The 25,519-nt window shown below is 41.0% G+C and overlaps 1 protein-coding gene across 1 annotated transcript in view; it reads left to right on the top strand.

Annotated features, from left to right (window-relative positions):
• The first annotated feature begins 6,698 nt into the window (after positions 1 to 6,698).
• LOC122541189 (butyrophilin subfamily 1 member A1-like) overlaps positions 6,699 to 25,519 on the top strand; it is a 104,936-nt gene continuing 86,115 nt past the window's right edge. The window contains exons 1-4 of the mRNA XM_087979187.1: positions 6,699 to 7,074; positions 7,534 to 8,071; positions 10,019 to 10,104; positions 20,913 to 21,260. Coding sequence (XP_087835313.1) covers positions 10,047 to 10,104; positions 20,913 to 21,260 — 406 coding nt within the window. The 5' untranslated portion in view covers positions 6,699 to 7,074; positions 7,534 to 8,071; positions 10,019 to 10,046. The remainder of the gene's footprint in view (positions 7,075 to 7,533; positions 8,072 to 10,018; positions 10,105 to 20,912; positions 21,261 to 25,519) is intronic.

The following is a 25,519-nucleotide window of genomic DNA, read 5'->3' as shown; positions in this document are numbered from 1 at the left end:
CATGTTCAAAGGTCAGCACAAGATAGTGCACAGGATTGATGTTAAGTAAAATTATACATGAAGCAGCAGATTTAAGGATGGATTTCCAGAGTTTATGGCCAAGGTCTGGCAACTAGTTGTGGAACAATTGCAAATGGCCATGGTCAAGAGACCAGAGCTGCAAGTCTGCAGATTTTTGGGAAGGTTGTGGAACTGTAGGTGATTACAGAGGTAAGGAGCAGTGAGATGATAAAAGGATTTCAATACATGGATAGTAATGTGAAATATCAGAGGTTGCTTGACTGAAATCTAATGTAGGTCAGCATTGGGCAATGGATGAACTGGACGTGGTGTGAGAAAAGACAAATGTAGTGATTGTAACAAGGTCAGCCAGGTGGACCTCATAGAATATGAGTTCTCTGATTGTGGCTGTTTATTTGGTCCAATCAAGGACCCCTGTCAAACATCCTGTTCACACTAAGAGCTGGCTGTGAATCAGAGTCAAGTACTCTCCATTTGTGTCAGGAGACTGACTCTGATCTGGCTGCTCACATCCAGTGTGTACTGTTGCTGCTGGTTTCTGTTTTTGGGTGGAAACCTGATTCCTGAACTGGCTGATCTATACGGCCAGTTTGTTACAGATGTGTTTCAGTTCTCATTAGGGAGCTGTTGTTTCACGGGCTGGTACAGCCTGTGTGTGTGTGTTACTCTTTTCTTTTACTTTGAGAAAAGGACAGTGATGATTTTGTGGCATGGCTTGCCCCTGCACTTTGGTTTCTTCTTTTTTGCATGTGTTTTCACTTTATTTTTGGTGTTTGGACTGAGCCTCTGTGAAATGATGCACCTTTCCAGATGAGCTGTTCCTGTGAATAGGGCTAGCCCTTTAGAACATAGAACATAGAACATAACAGCGCAGTACAGGTCCTTCGGCTCTCAATGTTGCACGAACCTGTGGAACCAATTTGAAGCCCATCTATTCTACACTATTCCATTTTCATCCATATGTATTTCCAATGACCACTGAAGTGCCCTTAAAGTTGGCGAGTCTACTACTGTTGCAAGCAGTGTGTTCCACATCCCTACTACTCTCTGAGTAAAGAAACTACCTCTGACATCTGTCTTATACCTAAGACCCCACAATTTGAAGCTATGTCCCCTCATGCTCTCCATCACCATCCGAGGTAAAAGGCTCTCGCTGTCCATTTTATCTAACCCTCTGATTATCTTATATGTCTCAATTAATTCACCTCTCAACCTTTTTCTCTCTAACGAAAGCAGTGTCAAGTCAAGTCCCTCAGCCTTTCCTCATAAGACTTTCCCTCCATACCTGGCAACATCCTAGTAAATCTCCTCTGACTCTTTTTCAAACCTTCCACATCCTTCGTATAATGTGGTGACCAGAAATGTACACAATACTCCAAGTGCAGCCGCACCAGAGTTTTGCAGAGCTGCAGCATGACCTTGTGGCTCCAAAACTCCATTCCTCTACCAATAGGAGGTAACACAATGTATACCTTCTTGACAACCCGATCAACCTGGGAGGCAACTTTCAGGGATCTATGTACATGAACACCGAGATCTCTCTGCTCATCTACGCTACCAAAAATCTTACCATTTGCCCAGTGCATTCCTGCATTCTGCATTCCTGTTACTCCTTCCAAAGTAAATCACCTCACACTCTTCCGGATTAAAATCCATTTCCAACCTCTCAGCCCAGCTTTGTAGCTTACTTTTGTCCCTTTGTAATCGTCAGCATCCTTCCACACTATCCAAAACTCCACTGACCTTACTGTCCTTCGCAAATTTATTAACCCAACCTTCTACGCCCTCATCCATATCATTTCAAAAAAGAGAAACAGCACAGAACATAGAACATTACAGTGCAGTTCAGGCCCTTCAGCCCTCGATATAGCGCCGACATGTGGAAACAATCTGAAGCCCATCTAACCTACACTATTCCATTCTTGTCCATATGTTTATCCAATGACCACTTAAATGCCGTTAAAATTGGTGAGTCTACTACTGTTGCAGGCAGTGCATTCCATGCCCCTACTACTCTCTAAGTAAAGAAACTACCTCTGACATCTGTCTGATATCTATCACCCCTCAGTTTAAAGCTATGTCCCCTCATGCTAGCCATCACCAACTGAGGAAAAAGGCTCTCACTGTCCAACCTATCTAACCCTCTGATTATCTTATTTGACTCAATTAAGTCACCTCTCAACCTTCTCTCTAATGAAAACAGCCTCAAGTCCCTCAGACTTTCCTCGTAAGACCTTCCTTCCATACCAGGCAACATGCTAGTAAATCCTTTCCAAAGCTTCCACATCCTTCCTATAATGCAGTGACTAGAACTGTACACAATACTCTAAATGTGTCCACACCAGAGTTTTGTACAGCTGCAGCATGACCTCATGGTTCCAAAACTCAATCCCTCTACCAATAAAAGCTAACACACCACATGCCTTCTTAACAACTCTATCAACCTGGCTGGCAACTTTCAGGGATCTATGCACCTGGACACAGAGATCTCTCTGCTCATCTACACTACCAAGAATCTTGCCATTAGCCAGCCCGGTACTCTGCACTCCTCTTACTCCTTCCAAAGTGAATCACCTCACAATTTTCTGCATTAAACTCTATTTGCCACCTCTCAGCCCAGCTCTGCAGCTTATCTATGTCCCTTTGTAACCTACAACATCCTTCGTCATTACCCACAACTCTACCGACCTTAGTATCATCCGCAAATTTACTAACCCATCCTTCTATGCCCTCTTCTAAGTCATTTATAAAAATTACAAACAAAAGTGGACCCAAAACAGATCCTTGTACTACCCCAATTGTAACAGAACGCCAGGATGAATATTTCCCATCAACAATTGGGACGGGCTGTTCTTGAGGTGGCTGGAAAGTGTGTCGGAGCAGCCGAGAGCCAGACGCTATGTTGGGGCGGGCCAACATCCGGAAGACTTGATGGCTGCCCTGTGTGCCATCACCCCAGATAGGGGGAACGGGCTGTCCTAGAGGTGTCAGGAAGGTGTGTCAGGACGGACCGAGAGTCAGGAGGGGCCTGGGACAGATCAAGAGCTGTCCACAGGCCAGATGATATGTAGGGGTGGACCAAGAACCGGAAGGCAGGTAGGCCGTCCTCAGTGCTGTCACCCCGGGCAGGTACCAGGGTGGGCTGTCCTAAGAAGGCGTAGAAAGGCAGTTAGGCGTATCCTGAAACATTCCTGAAGAAGTCAGACTTACCCATCAAGTTCCGTTCAAACAAAATGGAGAAGTTTCATTTGGGAAGGCACTGAACATCTTGAGAGACATCTGTGATGTCTGAGGGATCCCACAACCATCTAAGTAACTCATCTGCCTGGCTCTTAAAGCATCATCTGTCTCACATGTGGCAAGTTCTGCAAGTCACACATTGAGCATATGAGATTGTCAGATCTAAAACTAGACTGGAAGTAAGGCATCATAAATGCTGAGGGACTAACTAAGAGAGAAAGAAGAGAAATGTATTTGACTGGGAGGATGATACACAAAAGAGAGCTTGTGTGTTCATCAGGCAGTCAGTAAATCTCAGCCTGTGTACATTCTTTACCTGGGCTGCAGGTCCATCTTTCTCTACTTGTTGGTGCAAAAGTGGGGCATCTATAAACAGCTCCTTTTGCTGCTGCTTCAACCTTGATCTCGTGCTGATTAATGGTCTTTGGATACATTCAACAGTTCAAGTGCGTGGTTTAGTGCGAGGACAAACTAAAGGTCAGCACAGGAGACATTGAGAAGCTCAATGTGATATTAAGATTAGTGGAGTAGCCGACTGATGCCTTCTGCCAAACTTGAGAATCTGGGTATTGGATGTCACCACGGGCATTGGCAGAATGTATGTCCTGCTGCTCCTTCTGACTAATACAATCATAGAGATATGCAGCACAGAAACAGACCCTTCAGTCCAACTCATCCATGTCGACCAGATATTCTATATAAATTAAGTCCCATTTGCCAGTATTTGGCCCATATCCCTCTAAACTCTTCCTATTCATACACCCATCTGAATGACTTTTAAATGTTGTAATTGTACCAGCCTCCACCACTTCCTCTGGTAGCTTATTCCATAAATGCACCACCCTCTGTGTGAAAAGGTTTCCCCTTCAGTCTCTTTTAAATCTTTCCCCTCTCACCTTAAACCTAGTTTTGGACTCTCCACCCCAGGGGAAAGACCTCATCTATTTACCCTATCCATGCCCCACATGATTTTATAAACCTCAAAGGTCACTGCTCAGCCTCCGACACTCCAGGGAAAATAGTACCAGCTGAATATATCAAATCCTCCAACCCTGGCAACATCCTTGTAAATCTTTTCTGGACCCTTTCAAGTTGCACAATATCCTTCTTATAGCAAGGAGACCAGAATTGCATGCAATACTCTAAAAGTGGCTGAATCAATGTCCTGTACAACCACAATATGACTTCCCAACTCCTATACTCAGTGTTTTGACCAATAAAGGCAAGCATGCCAAATGCCTTATTCACTGTTCTATTTAGCTGCAACTCCACTTTCAAGGAACTGTGAACCTGCACTCCAAGGTCTCCTTGTACAGCAACACTCCCCAGGACCCTCCCATTAAGGGTCTAAGTCCTGTTCTGATTTACCTTTCGATATTGCAGCATCTCACATTTATCTGAATTAAACACCATCTGCCACTCGTGCGCCCATTGGTCCGTCTCATTAAGATCCCTTTGTAGTCTGAGGTAACCTTCTTTGCTGTCCACTCCACCTCTAATATTAGCATCATCTGCAAACTCATTAACCATACCTCCTATGTTCACATCCATATCATTTATATAGATGACAAACATAATTCCAAATAATAGTTAGGTTTGGTCCCTCCTCCACTCAGTGTCAAAGAGGCTCAAGATTGTGAAACAATGCCCTGCAAGCTGAATAGTTTTCAGATAAAATTTCTCATTAAAGAACAAAAGAACATAAGAAAACAAGAATGAGGAGCAGGAATGGACCATCTGGCCCTTCAAGCCTTCTCCACCATTCAATAAGATCACGGCTGGTCTTTTCATGGACTCAGCTCCACTTGCCCGCCCTCTTACCGTATCCCTTAATTCTTTTATTCTTCAAAACAAAATCAATCTTAGCTTTAAACATATTTACTGAATTAGTGTCGACTACTTCACTGGGCAGGGAATTCCATAGATTCACAACCCTCTGAGTAAAGAAGCTCCTTTGCAATTCATTCTGAAATCTGCTCCTTCTAATCTTGAGGCTATACCCTCTTGCCCTTGTTTCACGTGCTAGTGGAAACATCCTCTCTCCATCTATCTTGTCTATTCCCTTCAAATTTTATACGTTTCTGTAAGATCAACCCTCATTCTTCTAAATTCCAATTAGTATAACCAGTAATTCCTCATAAGCCATCCCCCTCAACTCTGGAATCAGCCCAGTGAACCTCCCCTGCACCCCCTCCAGTGCCAGTCCATCTTTTCTCAAGTAAGGAGAACCCAAAACTACATGCAGTACTGCAGATGTGGCCTCACCAACACCTTGTACAGCTGCAACATAACCTTACTTTAAACTCAATCCCTTTAACAATGAAGAACAAAATTTCATTTGCCTTTCTAATTATCTGTTGTACCTACAGACCAACCTGATTCATGTACAAGGATACTCAGGTCCCTCTGCATAGCAGTATGCTGCAACTTTTTAACCATTCAAGTAATATTCCTTTTTATTGTTATTCCTACCAAAATTGATGACTTCACATTTCTTAACATTGTATTCCATCTGCCAGACCTTTGTCCACTCACTTATAGTATCCATGTCGCTTTGCAAAGTTTCCCATTTCTCTGCACACTTTGCTCTGCCACTCATCTTAGTGTTATCTGCAAACTTTGACACACTACACATGGTCCCTTACTCCCAATCATCTATATAATTGTAAGTAATTGCAGTCCCAACACCGATCCCTGAGGGGCACCACTAGTTACTGATGGTCAACAAGAATAGCACTGTTTATCCCCACTCTTTGCTTCCTGTGAGTCAACCAATTGTCTATCAGTACTAATAATTTACCTGTGACACCATGCATCTCTATATTATGCTGCAGCCTCTTGTACAGCACTTTGTTGAAGGCCTTTTGGAAATAAGGCCCCTTGTAACTTCCAGTCTCCAGGAAATTTTCTCCAGTCCATTTTGCATGGTGGAATTTCTGTTACAAGATATTCCTGCACTCTCAGCTCAACCTCAATCCCCTCTTCTATGCTGACAGAACTGAGCATGTTACTTTGCTGTTTTCCTGAGTCCAGAATTCCGAGTAACAGGCCCTCTATGTGAAGTCTTCTTTAGTCTTGGCTACCTGGTGGTGGGCTGAATACAGGGAGCCTCATCAGGGGTCATTGATAGTTTGGTGATGCACAATACCTATTTCTTGGGTCACTCAGGCTGCCTGCCTGTTTTTAATGGCGTGGTAAATGGAAACGGGACATATGGTGTCAGCTTGAGACACATTCAGGGTCTAAACTGCAAGGTCAACACTGCAAGGGTATTATGATTTAATTTAATGACATTTTTGAGTTTTGTGGTTTTCTTAGATGTACATTCTGAAAAGTGGGCATCCTTTGTTCAGTTTTCCTTGGGTTATTGACATGTGACAATGTTTCTCTGTAAGGGTTAATTTCAAAAGAAAACATTGACACCAATCAAGTATCTTTTCAGAAAGAGTAACAATCGTTCATTTTATAAGTTCTTAAACAACACGTTCGAAATTAACATCTGAAGGACAAGGGCAGCAGATATATATCAGCTCCAACAAACTCCCTTCAAAGTCATTTACCATCCCAACTTGGAAATATATCACAGTTCCCTCAGGGTTGCTGGTTCAAAATCTCAGAAAACAGCTCACAGCTATCGACTTCAGGGAAATTAGGGATAGGCAATAAAATCCAGCCAATAAGTGACACCACACCCTGTGATCAGGATTCATTAAAAACGAAAGTGGGATTCTTCAGGCATTTGCTGCTGTGAATGTTCTTCGTTTTTAAAGATCTGCTGGAAAAGGTCAAAAACCTTCAATCAAACTGTCTCAAGTAAGCAGGGAGCTTGAAAGATTCTTTATTTTCCGGGATAGGTTTTATTTCCCGTGGAACTGGGACGTTGTTCTTCACTTTGAAAGATCCCAATTAAACACAAGGAGCCAAATGGGCCGTAGATGGGGATTGTCCAGTGAAATGTTTAAAACATTAAAGAGTCTGTTATCGCTTATGAGAATATGGAATTGGGTCCTGTCAGTATAAAGGAACAGGAGCATGAGTGGGAGGATTTTTATCTGCTCTGCTCAGATCCCTCAGTTTAGGTGGCTTGGTCATGCTTAGTTGTCCATCGTGTCCGGGGATGTGCAAACTCGGTGGATTCGCCATGGGAAATGTGGGGTTACAGGGATAGGGCAGGCGGCTGGGTCTGGGTGGGGTGCTCTTCGGAGGGTCGGTCTGTACTTGTTGGTTGGGATTCTTGATTCTATGCGTTCACGAGTTACCTTTTTTTTATAGCCACCCACGTCAAAACACCGCAACCAGCCAGTCTACAAAACCTTGTTACAGTGCGGTTATGTTTCAAAGATAATCATTCATTCAGCTCGAGAGAACCATCGCCTCTTGAAATAAGTTGTTAATCCTCTGGTTTTAAATGAAGCTTTACTCGGCGCTGAGTGCGGGGTGTTACTTTGCTGAGGCCGTGAATACTGAAGACTGGGAAATGTAATGTGAGCCGACCCCAGCCCCCAACTCTCTCAGACAACACACAACAGCGCCGCTGAGATTAACTTCAAGAGGAGGTGATATTCCGACACACAACAAGAATAAACCAATAAATAAATACGGAAGTGCGGAATTGATCAGGCAACATTCAAAGCGGGAATATCTGCATTCTGACTGTTATAACCTTAAAGCGGATGAAGGAAAAATTCCTAAGCATAAAAGCAAATTCGGGGACTTTTCTGGAAATAAATCAGAGCCCTCGCAAATCTGAAAGAAAAGAAGAGACTGAAAGTGAATGAAAACTGTGTTTGGGGGGAAAATAAAACTCCAGGTAAAGTGTTGCTTGGTGCTTGACGAGCTGAAGGGGGCGATCTCGAGGTGCAGCCCTGTTTTGCCTTCACTTGTCCAAACGGGAAAGCTGTCAGTAAAACCTTACCTTTTATCCGTGTCCAGTCATGGCTGTGGATTGTTTTATGACGCGACTTAAAGAGAGATTGAGCATGAACATTTTAAAATTAAAAATCACACAACATCAGGTTATAGTCCAACAGGTTTATTTGGAAGCACTAGCTTTCAGAGCGCTGCTCCTTCAGGTAGGGAGGCACCAATTAACGAGGAGCAGCGCTCCGAAAGCTTGTACTTCCAAGTAAACCTGTTGGACTATAACCTGATGTTGTGTGATTGTTTATTTTAACGTTGCTCACCCCAGTCCAATACCGGCCGCTCCACATCGTAAACATTTTAGAGAACGCAGAGGCCCTTTTAACAGAAAATCTTTAATCTCAGAGTGGATAGATTGTCAGGGTTCGTCAATAGAATCGCAATGAGTTGTGTAATGTGTTGCCTTTCAGTGAGGCTTTTCCTCACGTCACCATCAGTTAATTTGCCATTCACTTTAAATTGATGTCTTCTGGTTATCCCGGTGTCAGGCAGTTCACACCCCTCCTCCCTCCCTCCCTCACCCCCGCCCCTTCACAAGGTTAACTTGGAATATCAACTTAGAAAATAAGATCAGGAGTAGGCCATTCAGCTGTTTGAACCGGCTGTACTATTCATTTTGATCATGGTTGATCATCAGGACAATAGTCTGTTCTTGCTTTGCCCCTTGCCCTTTGATCCCTTTAATCCCAGTATTATATCCAACGCTGCCTTGAAAATCCTGCAATGTTTTGGCCTCGACAGTTTTCTTTGGTAACGAATTCCTCAGACTGATCACAGATAAAGTGAAGAACATTTTCTTCATCTCAGTCGTAAATGGTTTATCCTGTACCTTTGGATTATGACCCCTGGTTCTGTACTTTCCAGCCACCAGGATTATGTTTCCTACAATTACCCTGTCTCCCACTGTTAGAATTTTATAATTTCAATGAGGTCCCACACTACTCTTCTGAATTCCAGCGAGTATAATCCGAACGATTCAACCTCTCCACATGCAACAGTCCCACCATGGCAGAAATCACTCTAGTAAACCCGCTATAGCAAGAGCATTATTCCTTAGATAAGGTGACCAAAACTCTGCACACTATTTTAGATGTAGTCTAGCTAAGGTCCTATATAAAACATCCATGCTCCTTACTTGAATCCTCTTGATATGAAGACCAAAATATCATTTGTCATCTTTACCACCTGCTGCACAGAAATGAATGCTGGTGAGCAGAAAAGTTCACATCACAAAGAAACTTTTTTCAAGACCTAACTCACTTTCTTTTGGGATTGTTTCCAGATGAGCAACTATTTAATGAAGGCAGTACTCACTTTCACCTAACTATTTAATGAACCCAGAGAGAGAAAGAGAGACAAAGCAATACATAAAGGTAAAAATGGTGCATAGATATTCAGAATTTTCAGGAATGTTAGACCCACAGAGTCCTGTATTTCATCAAAAACTTGCTGTTAGTTGTACATGGGCTGTTATTACATCAGTGATATTTGAATGATATTGTTATAAAAATACTTTATGTTTAATATTACATGGAGAACTTAAGTTCTGAAGGATTGTGGAAAATTTCATTTCAAGAATTCTGGCCATACCTGGAATGGTTTCTTCAAAAAAAAATCATTGACAGTTCTTTGGAGTGCTTTTAGGCAAGGTTTCTGTAAATTATATAACAGGTAATTGCTTTCTTTGCTATTGTCTGCTGTGATTGTACATGAGTGAGACTAGATTAACAGTGTTCTCCTCCAGTCTTGGATGTAACAGCATGCACAAAAGATGAATAATAAGTAAATTATAACAAATAATTATTTATTTGCTTTTCTCTCTCTCACTCTCCCGCAGATGACGTTGCTTCTGATAAGACCTTAAGATGAAAGAGAGTCATGGCATTGTGGTATTGCTTCTTGTGATTCTGGCCTCAGTGAATGGTAAGAAGCTTTCTAACTAGCTTAGTTATTTTACCAGCAGATCTTCAGTGGTACTATTTGCAAGGCATCTGAAGATTAATTTTTAAGGCCATAAGATGTAGGAGCAGAAGTAGGCCACTCAGCCCAAGAGTAGGTCAGGCTTTGCACCTTCTCTCATAGGAACATCCATACACTGAACCAGAAAATCTTCTTGTAAACAGTGAATAAATTCCACTCCATCTAAACCCTTATCACTGTGGCAGTCCCAGTCTGGGATGATTACCTTATTGGGATTGTACTATAGACCCCTCCAATAGGTAGCAGGAATTTGAGAGACAAATTTGTGAGGTGATGTCAGTTATCTGTAAGAATAATAGGGTGGTTATGGTAGGGGATTTTAACTTTCCACGCATAGACTGGGACTGCAGTAGTGTTAAGGGTTTAGATGGAGAGGAATTTGTTAGGTGTGTACAAGAAAATTTTCTGATTCAGTATGTGGATGTACCGACTAATGAAGGTACAAATGTTGACCTCCTCCTGGGAAATAGGGCAACTGTTGAAAGGAATCCTGAGGGACAGAAGTTACATGTATTTGAATAGGCAAGGACTGATTATGGATAGTCAACTTGGCTTTGTGCATGGGAAATCATGTCTCACTAACTTGGTTGAGTTTTTTGAAGAAGTAATGAAGAGGATTGATGAGGGTAGAGCAGTGGACTGATCTATTGACTTCAGTGAGGCATTCAACAAGGTTCCTCGTGGTAGACTGGTTATCAAGGTTAAATCTCATGGAATACAGGAATAACTAGCCATTTAGATACAGAACTGGCTCAAAGGCAGAAGACAGAGGGTGGTGGTGGAGGGTTGCTTTTCAGACGGGCAGGCTGGGACCAGCTGTGTGCCACAAGGATCATGCTGGATCCACTGCCATTTGTCAGTTATATAAATGATTTGGATGTGAACATAGGAGGTATGGTTAGTAAGTTTTCAGATGACACCAAAATTGGAGATGTAGTGGACAGCAAAGAAGGTTACCTCTGAGTACACGGGGATCTTGATCAGATGGGCCAATGGGCTGAGGTGTGGCAGATGGAGTTTAATTTAGATAAATGTGAAGTGCTGCATTTTGTAAAGACAAATCAGGGCAGGACTTTTCCACTTAATGGTAAGGTCCTGGGGAATGTTGCAGAACAAAGAGACCTTGGAGTGCAGGTTCATAGTTCCTTGAAATGTAAGTCGCAGGTAGGTAGGTTAATGATGAAGGTGTTTGGTATGCTTTCCTTTATTTGTCATGGTATTGAGTATATGAGTTTGGAGGCTATACAGGGCAGTAGTTTCACCAGTTTTGGAATTTTGCATGCAAATCTCATCTCCTTGTTATCAGAAGGATGTTCTGAAACTTGAGAAAGTTCGGAAAAGATTTACAAGGATGTTTCCAGGGTTGGAGGGTTTGTGCTACAGGGAGAGGCTGAATAGGCTGAGGCTGTCTTGTCTGAAGCATCAGAGGCTGAGGGGTGACCTAAACAAGGTTTATAAAAACATGAGGGGCATGGATAGTGTAGATATACAAGGTCTTTTCCCTAGGGCGGAGGAGTCCAGAACTAGATGGCAAAATGTTTAGGGTGACAGCGGAAAGATTTAAAAGGGACCTAAGTGGCAACATTTTCACACAGAGGTTGGTGCATGTACAGAATGAGCTGCCAGAGGAAGTGGTGGAGGCTGGTACAAATCCAACATTTAAAAAGGATGGTATATTAATAGGAAGGGTTTTGTGGGACATGAGCCAAGTGCTGACAAATGGGACTTGATTATTTCAGGATATCTGGTTGGGCATAGTTGAGTTGGACCAAAGGGTCTGTTTCTGTGTTGTACATCTCTACGACTCTATGATCCCAGATTCTCCCACAAAAGTGAAACAGTCTTTCTCCTTCTATCCTATCATGTTCACAGAAGAACTTGTATGGTTAAATATGGTCATCTCTCATTGTTCTAAATTCTAATTAATGCATGTCTATGCTACTTAATCTCTCTTCATAAAACAGTTGCCACAAACTGATATCAACCTGTTGTGCTGATAATATAACCAAGATTTATTCAATGTAGGGAATAATATCAGGGCTACTGAAACACTGTGATTGAATAATTCTTAATTCCACCTCAATTAAATTATATGTGGAATTATTTTTATTGGTGCTTTGAGAAATTCATTCTTCAACTTTAGCCATTATCCTGTACAAATTATAAGTGACTTCCTTTTATATATTTTAAAAATGTTGTTTCCAGATCTCATTCTGTGATAAATCAGAAACCTGCTCTAACTTTTTTGTGTAATCCACATGAAACTGGGTAAGATTTGGTGACAAACTGTTCCCACTGACCTTGACATTCCTTGGTAGGTCTTTTAAGGAGCACAATTTCAATCCATAGTGACTTGGTAATTCCCTGTGCCAAAGGCCCTTTGTTACAGTTTCAGGGGCATTAATAAAAGCAAGAACACCAAACACACTGTTTCTATGTCAACACTTCTGTCTCAGGGTTGCTGCAGTGCTGAAGAAAAGTTCAGCATAAGCAGGAGTAATATCACCTCATCTTCCATCCAGGTACCTTACAGCCCTCAGAACTCAACACTGAGTTTAACAATGTCAGATCATGATCACTCTCCTCCATGTTCATTATCTCCTCACCCTCAACTCCGTCTCTGTCTCTCTGGAGCAAATTATGGACAAGCTTTCAGTGGGAACAAGAAGGACCCAGTTGTTGTAATCCACATGGGAAAACAAGGAAAGAAGTTGTGTTCAGGGAACATGAACAGCAAGGGAATATATTAAAGGACAGAACCGCAAGTATCATAATTTCTGGATTGCTAGCTGAACCTTGAGCAAATTGGAATAGGATATAAAAATTCAGAAAATTTAATGCATGATGCACATCAATGTGTGAGAGATGAGTTGTGATTCATTTGGCATTGGCACCAGTACTAGAGAAAGAGCTATCATTGGAATTGTCTTCACTTGAACCAGGCCTGGACGAGTGACATATGTAAGGTAGAACTCTGGCAAAAAATTAAGCTTTAAGCTAATAGTGAATAGGTGTGATGGTTCACGTGAAGGGTACTTCAAAGGTTAAAGAGAAAACATAAGCCAATAGTGCAGAGTAGCAAGATGGCTAATGATATGAAAGTGTACAAGAATATGAATGCTCCAGCAAACTAAGTTGATGTAGGGAATGTAGTGATTGTAACGAGGTCAGCCCCTGATTGGGTCTGTTAACCTGGTCCAATCAGGGAGTCCTGTACTGACAGATATAAATGGGAGTGTCAGGGGTTCTGTTCACTCTGAGAGCTGTCTCTGAGGATGCCGGCCAGCGTCAAGTACTATGAACATGTAAAGAAAGGTGACAGACTTGGTGACAGGATACTGACCTCTATGGAGTTATTTTAGGGAAGTTGTTTTAAAAGCACCTTTTAAGAGTTCTTTATCTGAATGTACACAGCATTTGTAATGAGATGGATAAATGGATAGCTCAAATAGAAATGATTATGATATGATAACTAATACAGAAATGCGGTTGCAAGATGGCCAAGGCTGAGGCCTAACTATTTAAGAATATGTGATATTTTCAAAGGGTAGGAACAAAGGAAAATGAGGTGGAATGGCTGAGTTAAGAAATGCAGAATATTGTACAGTTGTGAGAAATTACTTTGGTTCCAAAGATCAAAATGTAGAATCAGTTTAGCTGGAGGGAATAAAAACAGACAATAAATCATGAGATGGAGTGGTTTATAGCTGTACTAACAGTACTTCACCAGAGGACAGATTTTAAATTGAGAAATGATGGGGGCTTGCAAAAAAAAAGGTGCTGCAATAATCTTGAGCAATTTTATTCTTATGTAAATTGGAAGAATAAAATTGACAAATATATCTGGTAGTTAAACATGACAGGTGTTCAGGACAATTTCTTCGACCAGTATGTTCTGAAACCAATCAGGGAGCTGTCATATTTGACCTGGTAATGTATGAATTATTTCATAAATGTCAGTAAGAATGAGGAGCCTTTGAGAAAGGCACACCATCAATGGCTAATTATGTATGTGGGTTAAAATTGTTAGAGAGCACAGCTAAAAAGATGAATGGCAGGTAGAGGTTTAGAAACATGTTAGAAATCAGTAAAATATCACTAAATATTGAGGAGAAATTAAATTGAGAAAAAAAATGGAAGGAATATAAGAACAGAAAAAATTTCTACAAGTGTAGAAAAGTAGAGGTAAGTAACTAAAATGGATGTTGGTCCATTGAGTGTTAAGGTGAGAGAATTAGTAATGGCAACAAAGGAAATTATACAGACTTTGAACAAGTGTTTTACATCTGTCTTTGAATTGAAAACAAAAACAAACTCCTTCCAAAGAAGGCTTTAAAAAATAGAAGAATGGAGAAACTTCAAACTATTATGATGATTAGAGAAAAATGTATTGAGAAAACTAATGGAACTAAAGAACATCAACTTGCCAGGATTTGATAGCCCACATCCCAGGATCCTAAAGGAACCGATTGGAGATGTAGTGAAAACATTCCCTAGGTTTCGGAAAGGCTCCAGTAATTTTAAAAACTAAAAATGCAACAGTATTGTTTCAGAAAAGAGACAGAAGCCAATAATGATTAAACAGCTTGACTATCACCTCACATTTGGAAAATGGTACAATCCATAATTAAGAAGGCAGTAGGAGTGCATTTAGAAAATCCTCATGCAATCAGACAGAGTCAACATGGTAAAATAAAACAAAGAACTATGCATGCTAGAAATCTGAGATAAAAACTGAAATTGCTGGAGGAACTAAGCAGGTCTGGCAGCATCTGTGGAGAGAAAGCAGAGTTCATGATTCAGATCCAGTGACCCTTCTTCAGTACTGCTTCTGACTTGGAGACTTCAGTGCATCAAGAACAGAGCTGAATCTGACAGAGTGGAAGCAAAGATGAATGGTGACATATTATAATGGGCTACCTTCAACGGGATGATATTTTGTTTCGTCACAGTCAGGGTATACTCCCTCAAAAGCGAAAGGAAGGACAATCAAATTAAGAGCTTACTGAAAGACAAAGGTATTAAAAGCATACCTTTTCTTCATTAGATTAACTTTTACAGATCTGACGGATGTCAGATCGTAAACATTTGAATACAAGCTGAATACAGAAACTTCAAAAGAGAGATGAGAAAACAAATGTGGGAAACAAAGAAGGTTTATGAAAAAGACTGGCAACTAACATACAAGGAAATCTGAATGTCTTCTCTGAGCACATTAAAAGGATGTTAAAAGGTAGAATAAGGCAACTGAAGACCAAAAAAACGAATTCACACTTAAAGGCAAAAAGCCTGTGGCTGAAGTGTTAAATGAGAACTTAGAAACTTCTGTATGAGGCAGATGCTGCCTGACCAGAGTGACAGAGGAAGAAACTCAGTCACTAGAATGGTGTAAAATTGGTAAGGAGGAGGTATTGGATAAATGACTGTGATCTGATGAGATGCATCCAAGAATTTTGAAGGAAAAGAGAGTGCAAATAATATTTTAATCTTCCCTGGGCATGGGAACAGTAATAGAGGGCTGGGGAATTGTAAATATAATGCTGTTGTTTTAAAAAAAAAAGGTTGTAAAGGTCAGCCCAAGAATTACTAACCAGATTTTGTGGAAATCTCAGGAAGCAATTATGTAAGGCATAGTTGGTTGTCATGTGTAAAAGTATGGATTGATTTGGAAGAATCAGAATGAATTTGGTAAGGGAAAATCAAATCTAACCAGTTTGTAATTGAGAGTTGTGATGAGGTCAAGGACACTGGTGTGGTTCACATGGTCTTCCAAAAGATATTTGATAAAGTGCCACACAATAGACGTGTGAGGAAAGCAAAAGGCCATGAAATCAGAGGGTTAGTAGCAATGTGGCTGCAAAATTGGCTGATGATGGGAAATGGAAAGTAATGGTTAATGACTATTTTCAGGGTGGTGTAAGGTTTGTCATGGAGTTCCCCAGGTTTTGGTACTGGGATCCTTGTTTTTCCTGATATATATACAGATCGTGCAAGGCACAATTTCAGAGCTTGCAGATGACGAAGCGTGGGAAAATTGTAAACTATGAGGACAATGGACAACTACAAAAACACTTTGATATATTAGTGGAGTGGGTGGAAAAGTGATAGATGAAATTCAATGCAGAGAAGTGCAAATTATGCACTTTGACGCAAAGAATATGGAGTAACAGTATAAAATAAAGTTGTTTTTAAAAAGGGTATGCAGAAGCAGAGACTTGAATGTTTGTGTACATACATCATGAAAGGTGGCAGGACTGAGAGAGCTGTTAATAAAGCATGGTATACTCAGCTTTATTAATACTTTATTAATAAGACAAAGAGCAAAAGAATAAGTAGGTTATGATGAACTTGTTTCGAACACTTACTTGACCTCTACTGGAAAATATGGCACAGTTGTGAGCACCACACTTTAGGAAGCATGTGAATACATTGGAGAGTGTGCAAAAAAGGTTTATGAAAATTAATCCAGGGATGAGACGTTTTGCTTATGAGGACAGAATGGAGATGGCGAAGAGTGTTTGCTTGGAGAGAAGAAGGCTAAAAGGGGATTTGAAAGAAGTTTTCAAAATCCTGAGGTGCCTGAACAGAGGACATAAGGAGAAACTATTCCCAGTCATAAATGGATCAAAAACCAGCGGGAACAATTTAAAATCTGAGTCAAATCTCTTTCACACAGTTAGGTTATAGAATGCACTGCCTGGAACTGTGGTTGAGGCAGTTTCAATTGAGGCATTGATTATTTAAATAGAAACTGTATAGGGTTACAAGAAAAGGAAAGAGATTGGAACTGAATTAAAATGCTCAGAAAGGTGGTGTAGATGCAATGTGCCAAATGCATGTCTCCTGCATCATACCAATCTTGTGATTCTGTGAACTGCACAGGCATTGGTCAGACCGCAAGTGGAATTCTTTGCAGTTTTGGACTCCACAATGAAGGAAGATGTGGCTGCATTAAAAGCAGATCATGGAAGATTCACTAGACAGATCCATGGGGTGAAGGGTTTGTGGACGTAGGTTTGCTCGCTGAGCTTGAAGGTTCATTTCCAGACATTTTGTCACCCTACTAGGTAACATATTCAGTGGACCTCAGGTGAAGCACTGCTGAAAATTCCTGCTTTCTATTTACATGTTTGAGTTTCTTTGGGTTGGTGATGTCATTTCCTGTGGTGATGTTATTTCCTGTGGTGATATGTCCAGAAACCGTAGCCACTCTTTCCTACATCAAAGATATCTCGGAAATGACTGCCAGACTACTCAGACCCCTTGGAATCATGGTAGCCTAGTAGGATGACGAAATGTCTGGAAATGAACCTTCAAGCTCAATGAGCAAACCTGCATCCAAAACCTCAACCTGAGCAACAAAAGAGACCTTGGAGTGCAGGTTCATAGCTCCTTGAAAGTGGAGTCACAGGTAGATAGGATAGTGAAGAAGGCGTTTGGCATGCTTCCCTTTATTGGTCAGAGTATTGAGTACAGAAGTTGGGAGGTCATGTTGCAGCTGTACAGGACCCATAGGGTTAAGCAACTGTTGGAATATTGCATGCAATTCTGGTCTCCTTCCTATCGGAAATATGTTGTGAAACTTGAAAGGGTTCAGAAAAGAATTACAAGGATATTGCCAGGATTGGAGGATTTGAGCTGTAGGGAGAGGCTGAACAAGCTGGGGCTGTTTTCCCTGGAGCATCGGAGGCTGAGGGGTGACCTTATAGAGGTTTACAAAATTGAGGGGCATGGATAGGATAAATAGGCGAAGTCTTTTCCCTGGGGTGGGGGAGTCCAGAACTAGAGGGCATCGGTTTAGGGCGAGAGGGGAAAAATATAAAAGAGACCCAAGGGGCAACTTTTTCACGCAGAGGGTGTACGTGTATGGAATGAGCTGCCAGAGAATGTGGTGGAGGCTGGTACAATTGCAACATTTAAGAGGCATTTGGATGGGTATATGAATAGGAAGGGTTTGGAGGGATATGGGCCGGGTGCTGGCAGGTGGGACTAGATTGGGTTGGGATATCTGGTTGGCATGGACGGGTTGGACCGAAGGGTCTGTTTCCATGCTGTACACCTCTTAAATCTGTGAGGGAATAAAGTTCAGTAAAAATAAAGAAAGTAGGGTTGAGAATGATCAGATCAGCTATGAATGCAGTGCATGTTGTGAAGGGTTTGTCTTATTCTCCAAGCATGTTGTGCAAACACTCACTCATGTTTAGTGTAACAGACGATCTTTTGAAATATACAAGTCTTTTGGGGTAAATTAACAAAGTAGATGCTGAGAAGATGTTTCCCCTCCTTGGGGAATCCAGAACAGGAGCACAGTTTAAAACTAAGGGGTCACTCATTGAAGACAGGCATGAAGTATTTATTCCCTTGGTGGATCATTAATGTTTGGAAATCTCATGTTCTGAGCTCAGTGGAAGCTGGGTCAGTGAATATATTCCAGGCTGGGTTATGCTAATTTCTGATCCACCAGAGCATCACAGATTATGGGAGTGGTGGGTGCCTTAGTTGAGTTAAGTTTACAAACAGATAAGACCATATGATGAGCAGCAGAAGTAGGCCATTCAACCCACTGAGTTTGCACCAACATGCACTGCATTCATAGCTGATCTGATCATTCTCAGCCCTACTTTCTTTATTTTTACTGAACTTTATTCCCTCACAGATTTAAATACCTGTGTGCCCCAACCTTGAATGTACTTAATGGCACAGTCTCCACAGCCTTCTATGAAAAAGAATGGAACAAATTCCACTTCCCACTGAGAGAAAAAATCCCTCCTCATCTCTCTCTGAAATGGGTGACTTCCTATTCTGACATTATGGTATGGTCCTCAACACTTCTGCAAGGAGAAATGACTTTTCAGTATCTGCCCTGTCAAGCTCCCTAAGAAGGTTCTGTGTTTCAATAAGATCTCCTCTCATTCTCCTAAACTCCAATCAGTTTACTCAATCTCTCCATCATAAGAAAACTCTTCCATACCCAGAATTAACCTTCTCTGGATGGTTCTATTGTACCCCTCTGGAGAAAGTTGGACTTGACCCGGGCCCTCATGATCGAAAGGTCGGGACTCTATCACAGTCCCACAAATACCTGATCCTTTCAAGGATAAAGTTGCTAGCCTGGATATGCAGCACCTAGTAATGACAAAACAAGAAAGGGAAAAAGAATCTACTTCACCTTGAACTCCTCAAACTGCCTGTTGCAGCTGCATCTGACAAAATAGATAGGAGTGACCACTGCATGGTTCTTAGAACATAGAACAGTACAGCATAGGAGCAGGCCCTTTTGGCCCATGGTGTTGTGCTGAATATGACACTAAATTAAACGAATTTCTTCTCCCTGCCCATGGTCCATATCCCTCCATTCCTTGCTTATTCATGTGCTTTTCTAAAAACTCCACCACTACGCCTGACAATGCATTCCAGGCACCTACCACACTGTAAAATAAAAACCTGTCACATGTCCTTTGAATTTCCTGCCTGTAACCTTAAATGCATGGCCCCTAGTATTAGACATTTCAACTCTGGTCAAAGAATTCTGACTGTCAACCCTATCAATGCCTCTCATAATTATATAAACTTCTATCAGGTCTCCCGTCAGCCTCTGCCACTCCAGAGAAAACAATGCTAGTTTGTCCAACCTCTCCCTATAGCTCATACTCTTTAATCCAGTGTCCTGGTAAATCCCTTTTGCACCCTTTCCAACACCTCCACATCTTTCCTGTAATGTGGGGAGCAGAACTGAACACAGTACTGTGGCCTGACCAAAGTTTTGTAAAGCTGCAACATAATTTCCTGACTCTTCTACTCAATGGCCTAACCAATATAGGCAAGCATGCCATATGCCTTCTTTACCACTCTATCTGCTCATTTGGCCACTGTCAGGAACTATGGACTTGAACCCTAAGATCCCTCTGTACATCAATGCTGTTAGGGATCCTGCCATTAACTGACTACTTTTGTGGAGTGAAATCACATTTTCATATTGCAGATACACTCCATTCTGTATTCTAACACTGCCAGCATCATATATGGATATTCTTCAAAACAAATCAAAATTGAACATCCATAAAGTACCGTGGGCCATCAGCAGAATTGTATTCAACCACAGTCTGTAAACTTATGGCCCAGCATATTTGGAAGGTAGCTAATGTAAAACTGTTACTTAAAGAAGGAGGTAGAGAGGAAACAGGGAATTATGAGCCAGTTAGCCAGCTATTGGCCATGGAGAAAACACTAGAGCCCATTATAAAAGATTTAATGGCAAAGTACTTGGAAAACAGTGATAGGGTCAGACAAATTCAGCGTGAATTTATGAAAGGGACGTTTGTTTGACAAATCTAGCAGAGTATTTCAAGGATGTAACTGGTAGATTTGATAAGAGGGAGCCAGTAGATGTGGATTACTTAGGCTTTCAGAAGAATTTTGTTGAGGTCCCATATAAGCGACTAGCATGAGTCTGAAATAACATATGGGCCAGACCAGGTAAGAATGGCAGATTTCCTTCCATGAAGGACATTTATTCCTTTAGTCTGGTGGAAATGATGATAATAGGCTGAGTACATTACCATCTTTAAACGGATTGTCTCTTTGATCGTTGGTCCTACATCCCTTCAGTGGATCTTCTTATCCAAATATTCGAGGACAGCTTTGAGAGTTAATCCCACAGCTCCCAGTTGAGTGATTGGCTAACTATGTGTATTTTTTGCTCTGTAGTTACATGAATAATCAATGAGATTTGAAATGATATTTGTCACTAGGTGAATTCATCGTAGTTGGACCTGATCACTCTCTTGAAGCCATTGCAGGTGAAGATGCTGTGTTGGAATGCCAGCTCGTGCCAGATATATTTCTCAGCAGCATGGTGGTGCAGTGGTTTAAATCAGGTCTCAGTTCACCAGTACACGTATACAGAAATGGAGAAGATGACATTACTGTTCAACACAAGGATTATCAAGGAAGGACGGAACTGTTTAAAGATGAACTGACCAAAGGAAATATTTCTTTGAGAATACGCAACATAAAACGATCTGATCGAGGAGAATATATATGCTCAATTGATGACAAAACTGATTCAGAAACATTTTCAGTTAGAATGGAAGTTTTCGGTAAGTCAATCTCTAATTTCATATCCATACATTTGGGGAAGTACCATCAAAGAAAATCAAAGAACCGTTGATACTGGAACTCAGAAACATAAGTTATTGGGAAAACCCAGCAGGTCTGGCACGATCTTTGGAGAGAAAAGAGTTAATATTTCTGGTCCAGTGACCCTCCTTCAGAAGTATTTTGTTTGCCTCTCCCTGATTTTAATTACATATAATTCATAAAATAGATTTATTTAACAGTTGGTATTATATTTTGTTAATTTTATATGCCCATGCTCCAAATAGAACAATCCCTGTTGATTGGAAGGGAGTAAATATTAGTCCATTATTTAACAATGGAGAAAGAGAGAAAACTAGGAATGACAGACTTATTAGCCTCACCATCAGTGATAAGGAAAATATCAGCATGTATTATGAAGGATGTGCCAAATTGGTATTGCTGGAGAAACTCAGCTAGTCTGGCAACATCTATGGACAAAAAGCAGAGTTAACAGTTAGAGTCCAGTGAACTCTGGAAAAGAGTTATTGGACTCAAAACATTAAGTCTGTTTCTCTCTCCACAAATATTGCCTGACTTGCTGAGTTTCTCCAGCAGTTACTGTTTATGTTTCAGATTTCTAGTATCCGCAGTTCTTGGTTTTATATTATTTTGATGAACAGATAATGATCTGGATGGGTTTAAACTGCTGGTTTTGCAAATGAGAGACTGTTTGTTTGAAATGGTTGGAGTTTATTTGAATGTATAACTACCAAAATTGCCTTAGAGGAATTGATGCTCATTGTATAATATCTACAGGGAGCTGGTGCAGTGGTAATGTTGCTGGATGAGTAATCCAGAATCTTTGGTGAATGCTCTCGGTGCACTGGTTTCGAACTCTGATCATGGTGAAATTTGAATTCAATAGAAACTGATTAAAATGCTTGTGGTGGCCACGTAGCTACTTCTGATTTATTTTAAAACCTGTTTGATTCATTAACGTTCTTCAGGGAAGGAAGCCTTCCATTCTTACTTGGTCTGACCTGTATGTGACTCCCACAGCAATGTGGCTGATTTTTAACTGCCTTCTGGGCATTTTGTGATGGACATTAAATACTGCCCAGCTAATGACATCCATATCGTATAAATGGATTTTTTAAAAGTTAGATTTTTAGAAGTATTCTGGTGATGTATCCAACAGAAGGCTGTTGAGAAAAAAATAAAGCACATTAGAAAGGAGGTAATGTAATGGTATGGATTAATGATTGGTGAACCGATAGAAAACAAAGAATCGGAATCTGGGTCATTCTCGCTTTGGCAGGCTTTGACTCATGTGGCACCGTAAGAATCAGTCTGTGGGCCCCAGCTCTTTATCAAATATATTACCTCCACAGTTGTAACTGATACAGGGCTAAATGGGAATGTGTGTTGTGAGGAAAGTGTAAAGCAACTTCAGGAGGATTTGGGCAGGTCCATTAAATGGGTTAAAACATGGAGGATGAAATATAATATTGAAAATATGAGATTACCTATTTTGCAAGTAGATTTTCCTAATTTTCCTCATTTTGTTTTGAGTGGATTTCTGAAGTCCTGGTGTGGCAGCAACTTCTGGAACTGGAAGTCACTGCAGCGATCTGCATAGACATGCCAGTTGCTGTGTATAGATATGTGCAACTTGGAGTGAACTTTGGAGCAGAGTGTTCCCTGAATGGTAAGAGATTGGAAAGTGCAGATGTACAAAGAGATCTGGGTCACGGAAGGCTAACATGCCTAGATGCAGCAAGCTATTAGAAAGGCTAATGGGATGCTAGTCTTTATTTCAAGAAGATTTGAGTACACGATTAGTGAAGTTTTGCTTCAGTTGTGTAGGAGCTTGATTAGACCACCCTGGAGTACTGTGTGCAGTTTTGTTCTCCTTATCTCAGCCAAAATAATATTGACTTTGAGAAAGTGCATGGAAGGTTTGTGAGACTTATTCACAAGGATGATGGGTCTGGCCTTCAAAGAGAGAGTGAGCAAATTGGACCTGCAATCGCTACAGCTGTGAAGAATGAGAGGTGATCTCATTAGAACTTAGAACACTTTAAAGCGGTCAACAGGATAGATAAGCTCATACATTTCCACTGTTTTGGAGTCTAGAACCAGGGGCACAATTTAAAAATGTGGGGTATGCCCGTTAGGTCTGAGATTAGAAGAATTTGTTTTGCTCAGAAGTTTGTGAATTTTTAAAAAATATCATTACATCTGATTCCAATTTTTCCCTCTCAAACTGCAAAGTGAATTCTATTGTATTACGGTCACTGCCTCCTTGGGGTTCCTTCACTTAAGGTCCCTACTCAAGTCTGCCTTATTACGTATCACCAAATCCAGAATTTCATGTTCTCTAGTGGGCTTTGTCACAAGCTGTTCCAAAAAGCCACTTTGTAGACACTCCACAAATTCCTTTTCTTGGGATCTGCTATCAATCTGATTTCTCCAGACCACTTTCATGTTGAAGTCATCCATGATTATTATAATAGTCTGTTCCAAGACTGAGTGGGGAATTGTTTATATTTGTGTAAACATTCCCAAAATTTGATAAGAGGTGCTGAGGCAGTTTTATTCCTTCTGAAAAGACAGGTACGCAGATGAGCTGACCTAACTAGAACTGGATGCTACACATATAATAAAGTTTGTCAGACAAAACCCATGAGTTTTTGCTTTGCTTTCTGAGGAGGATTCTATACATTGAGGTGGCAATAAAAGGATGTTCTCAGTGTATTTTATTCATAGATTTATACAGTGCAGAAAAGGCCCTTTGGCCCATCAAGTCTGCACTGGCATAACTACCACTGAAAGTGCAACCAGAACTGTGCACTGTACTCCAGGTGTGACCTGACCAATGCTCTGTAGAACTCCAACATTAATTCCTTGCACTTGTACTCTGTGCCATGACTGATGAAAGCAAATGCTCCATGAGCCTTCTTAACTATCATATTCTAGTGTTCTGCTGACTTCAGGAATCTGTGAATAATTACCCCAAGATCCCTCTTTTTCTCTAAGACTACCCAATGTCCTGCCATTCATTAAATACTCCCTCATTTTGTTTCTTCTTCCAAAGTGCATTGTCTCACACTTATCAAGGTTAAATACTATTTGCCATTGGTCTGCCCATCTTAACCTTCAACTGTTTTCTTCACTATTAACCACTCCACAAAATTTGGTGCCACTTGCAAATTGCTTAACGTTCCTCCCACATTTTCATCTGCATCATTTATCTATACAACAAGAAATAAGGGTGCAAGTACTGATCCTTGTGGTACACTGCTGGGCACCAGCCTCCAGTGATTCAGCAGCCTTCAACCACTGCCCTTACTAAATCAGATTTTAATCCATCTTGCCAAGTTTTCCTCAGTTTCATGTTCTTTCAACTTCTGAATCAGTCTCCCATGTGGGACCTTGTCATAAGCTTTGCTAAACTCCATATAAACTAAATGAATTGAACTTCACTCATCAACACATTTGATCACATTTTCAAAAAGGTCTAACAAATTTGTTCGGCATGACTTCCCTCTGATGAAGCCATATTGACTATTCCTAATTAAGAGCTGAAAATGTGTTGCTGGAAAAGCGCAGCAGGTCAGGCAGCATCCAGGGAACAGGAGAATTGACGTTTCGGGCATAAGCCCTTCTTCAGGAAATAGCAGGTGCTGAGGAAGGAGATATGGCTGTGGTAGCGAGTCTAAGCATCTGCAGTCCTCGCTTTCTCCTCAAAGATTTCAACCTACTGCGAATCCTCTTACAAGGATGCCTTCCTTGAAGAAGCTCTCTTCCTCTCTCCAGCATCTGCAGTCCTCACTTTCTCCTATTCCTAATTAACCCATGCCTTTCCAGGTGGGTATTAATTTGCTCCTTCAGAATTTTCTTCAATAGTTTCCTGACCACTGATGTGAGACTCATTAGTTTGTAACTTCCATATTCATCTCCACCACCTTTCTTAAAAAGTGGAACTGTATCTGCCCTCCTCCATTCCTCTGGCACCTCCCTGTGGCCAAAGAGGAATTAAACATTTGTGTCAGAGCCCCTCTAATTTGCTGCCTTCCCTCCCATTGCAGCCTGGAATGCAATTAATCTGGGCTAGGGGACTTGATTGTTTTTTCAGCTCTCCCGAACCTTCAATATCTTCCATTTCCTATGTAAAACTGCAAATTGTTTCAGAAATTTTGAAATATCTAGAACTAGGTTGAGTAGTCTTGTATTGTATTCGAGAAGGTAAAGCAAAGAAAATTTGTGCATTTGATGT

The sequence above is a fragment of the Chiloscyllium plagiosum genome, unplaced genomic scaffold (genome assembly GCF_037043375.1).
Source record: "Chiloscyllium plagiosum isolate Xiang-an unplaced genomic scaffold, Cpla_swu_hap1 HiC_scaffold_35, whole genome shotgun sequence".
Taxonomy (NCBI): Eukaryota; Metazoa; Chordata; class Chondrichthyes; order Orectolobiformes; family Hemiscylliidae; genus Chiloscyllium; species Chiloscyllium plagiosum.
Note: the sequence above shows the minus strand (reverse complement) of the source record. Positions and strands in the feature narration are given on the sequence as shown.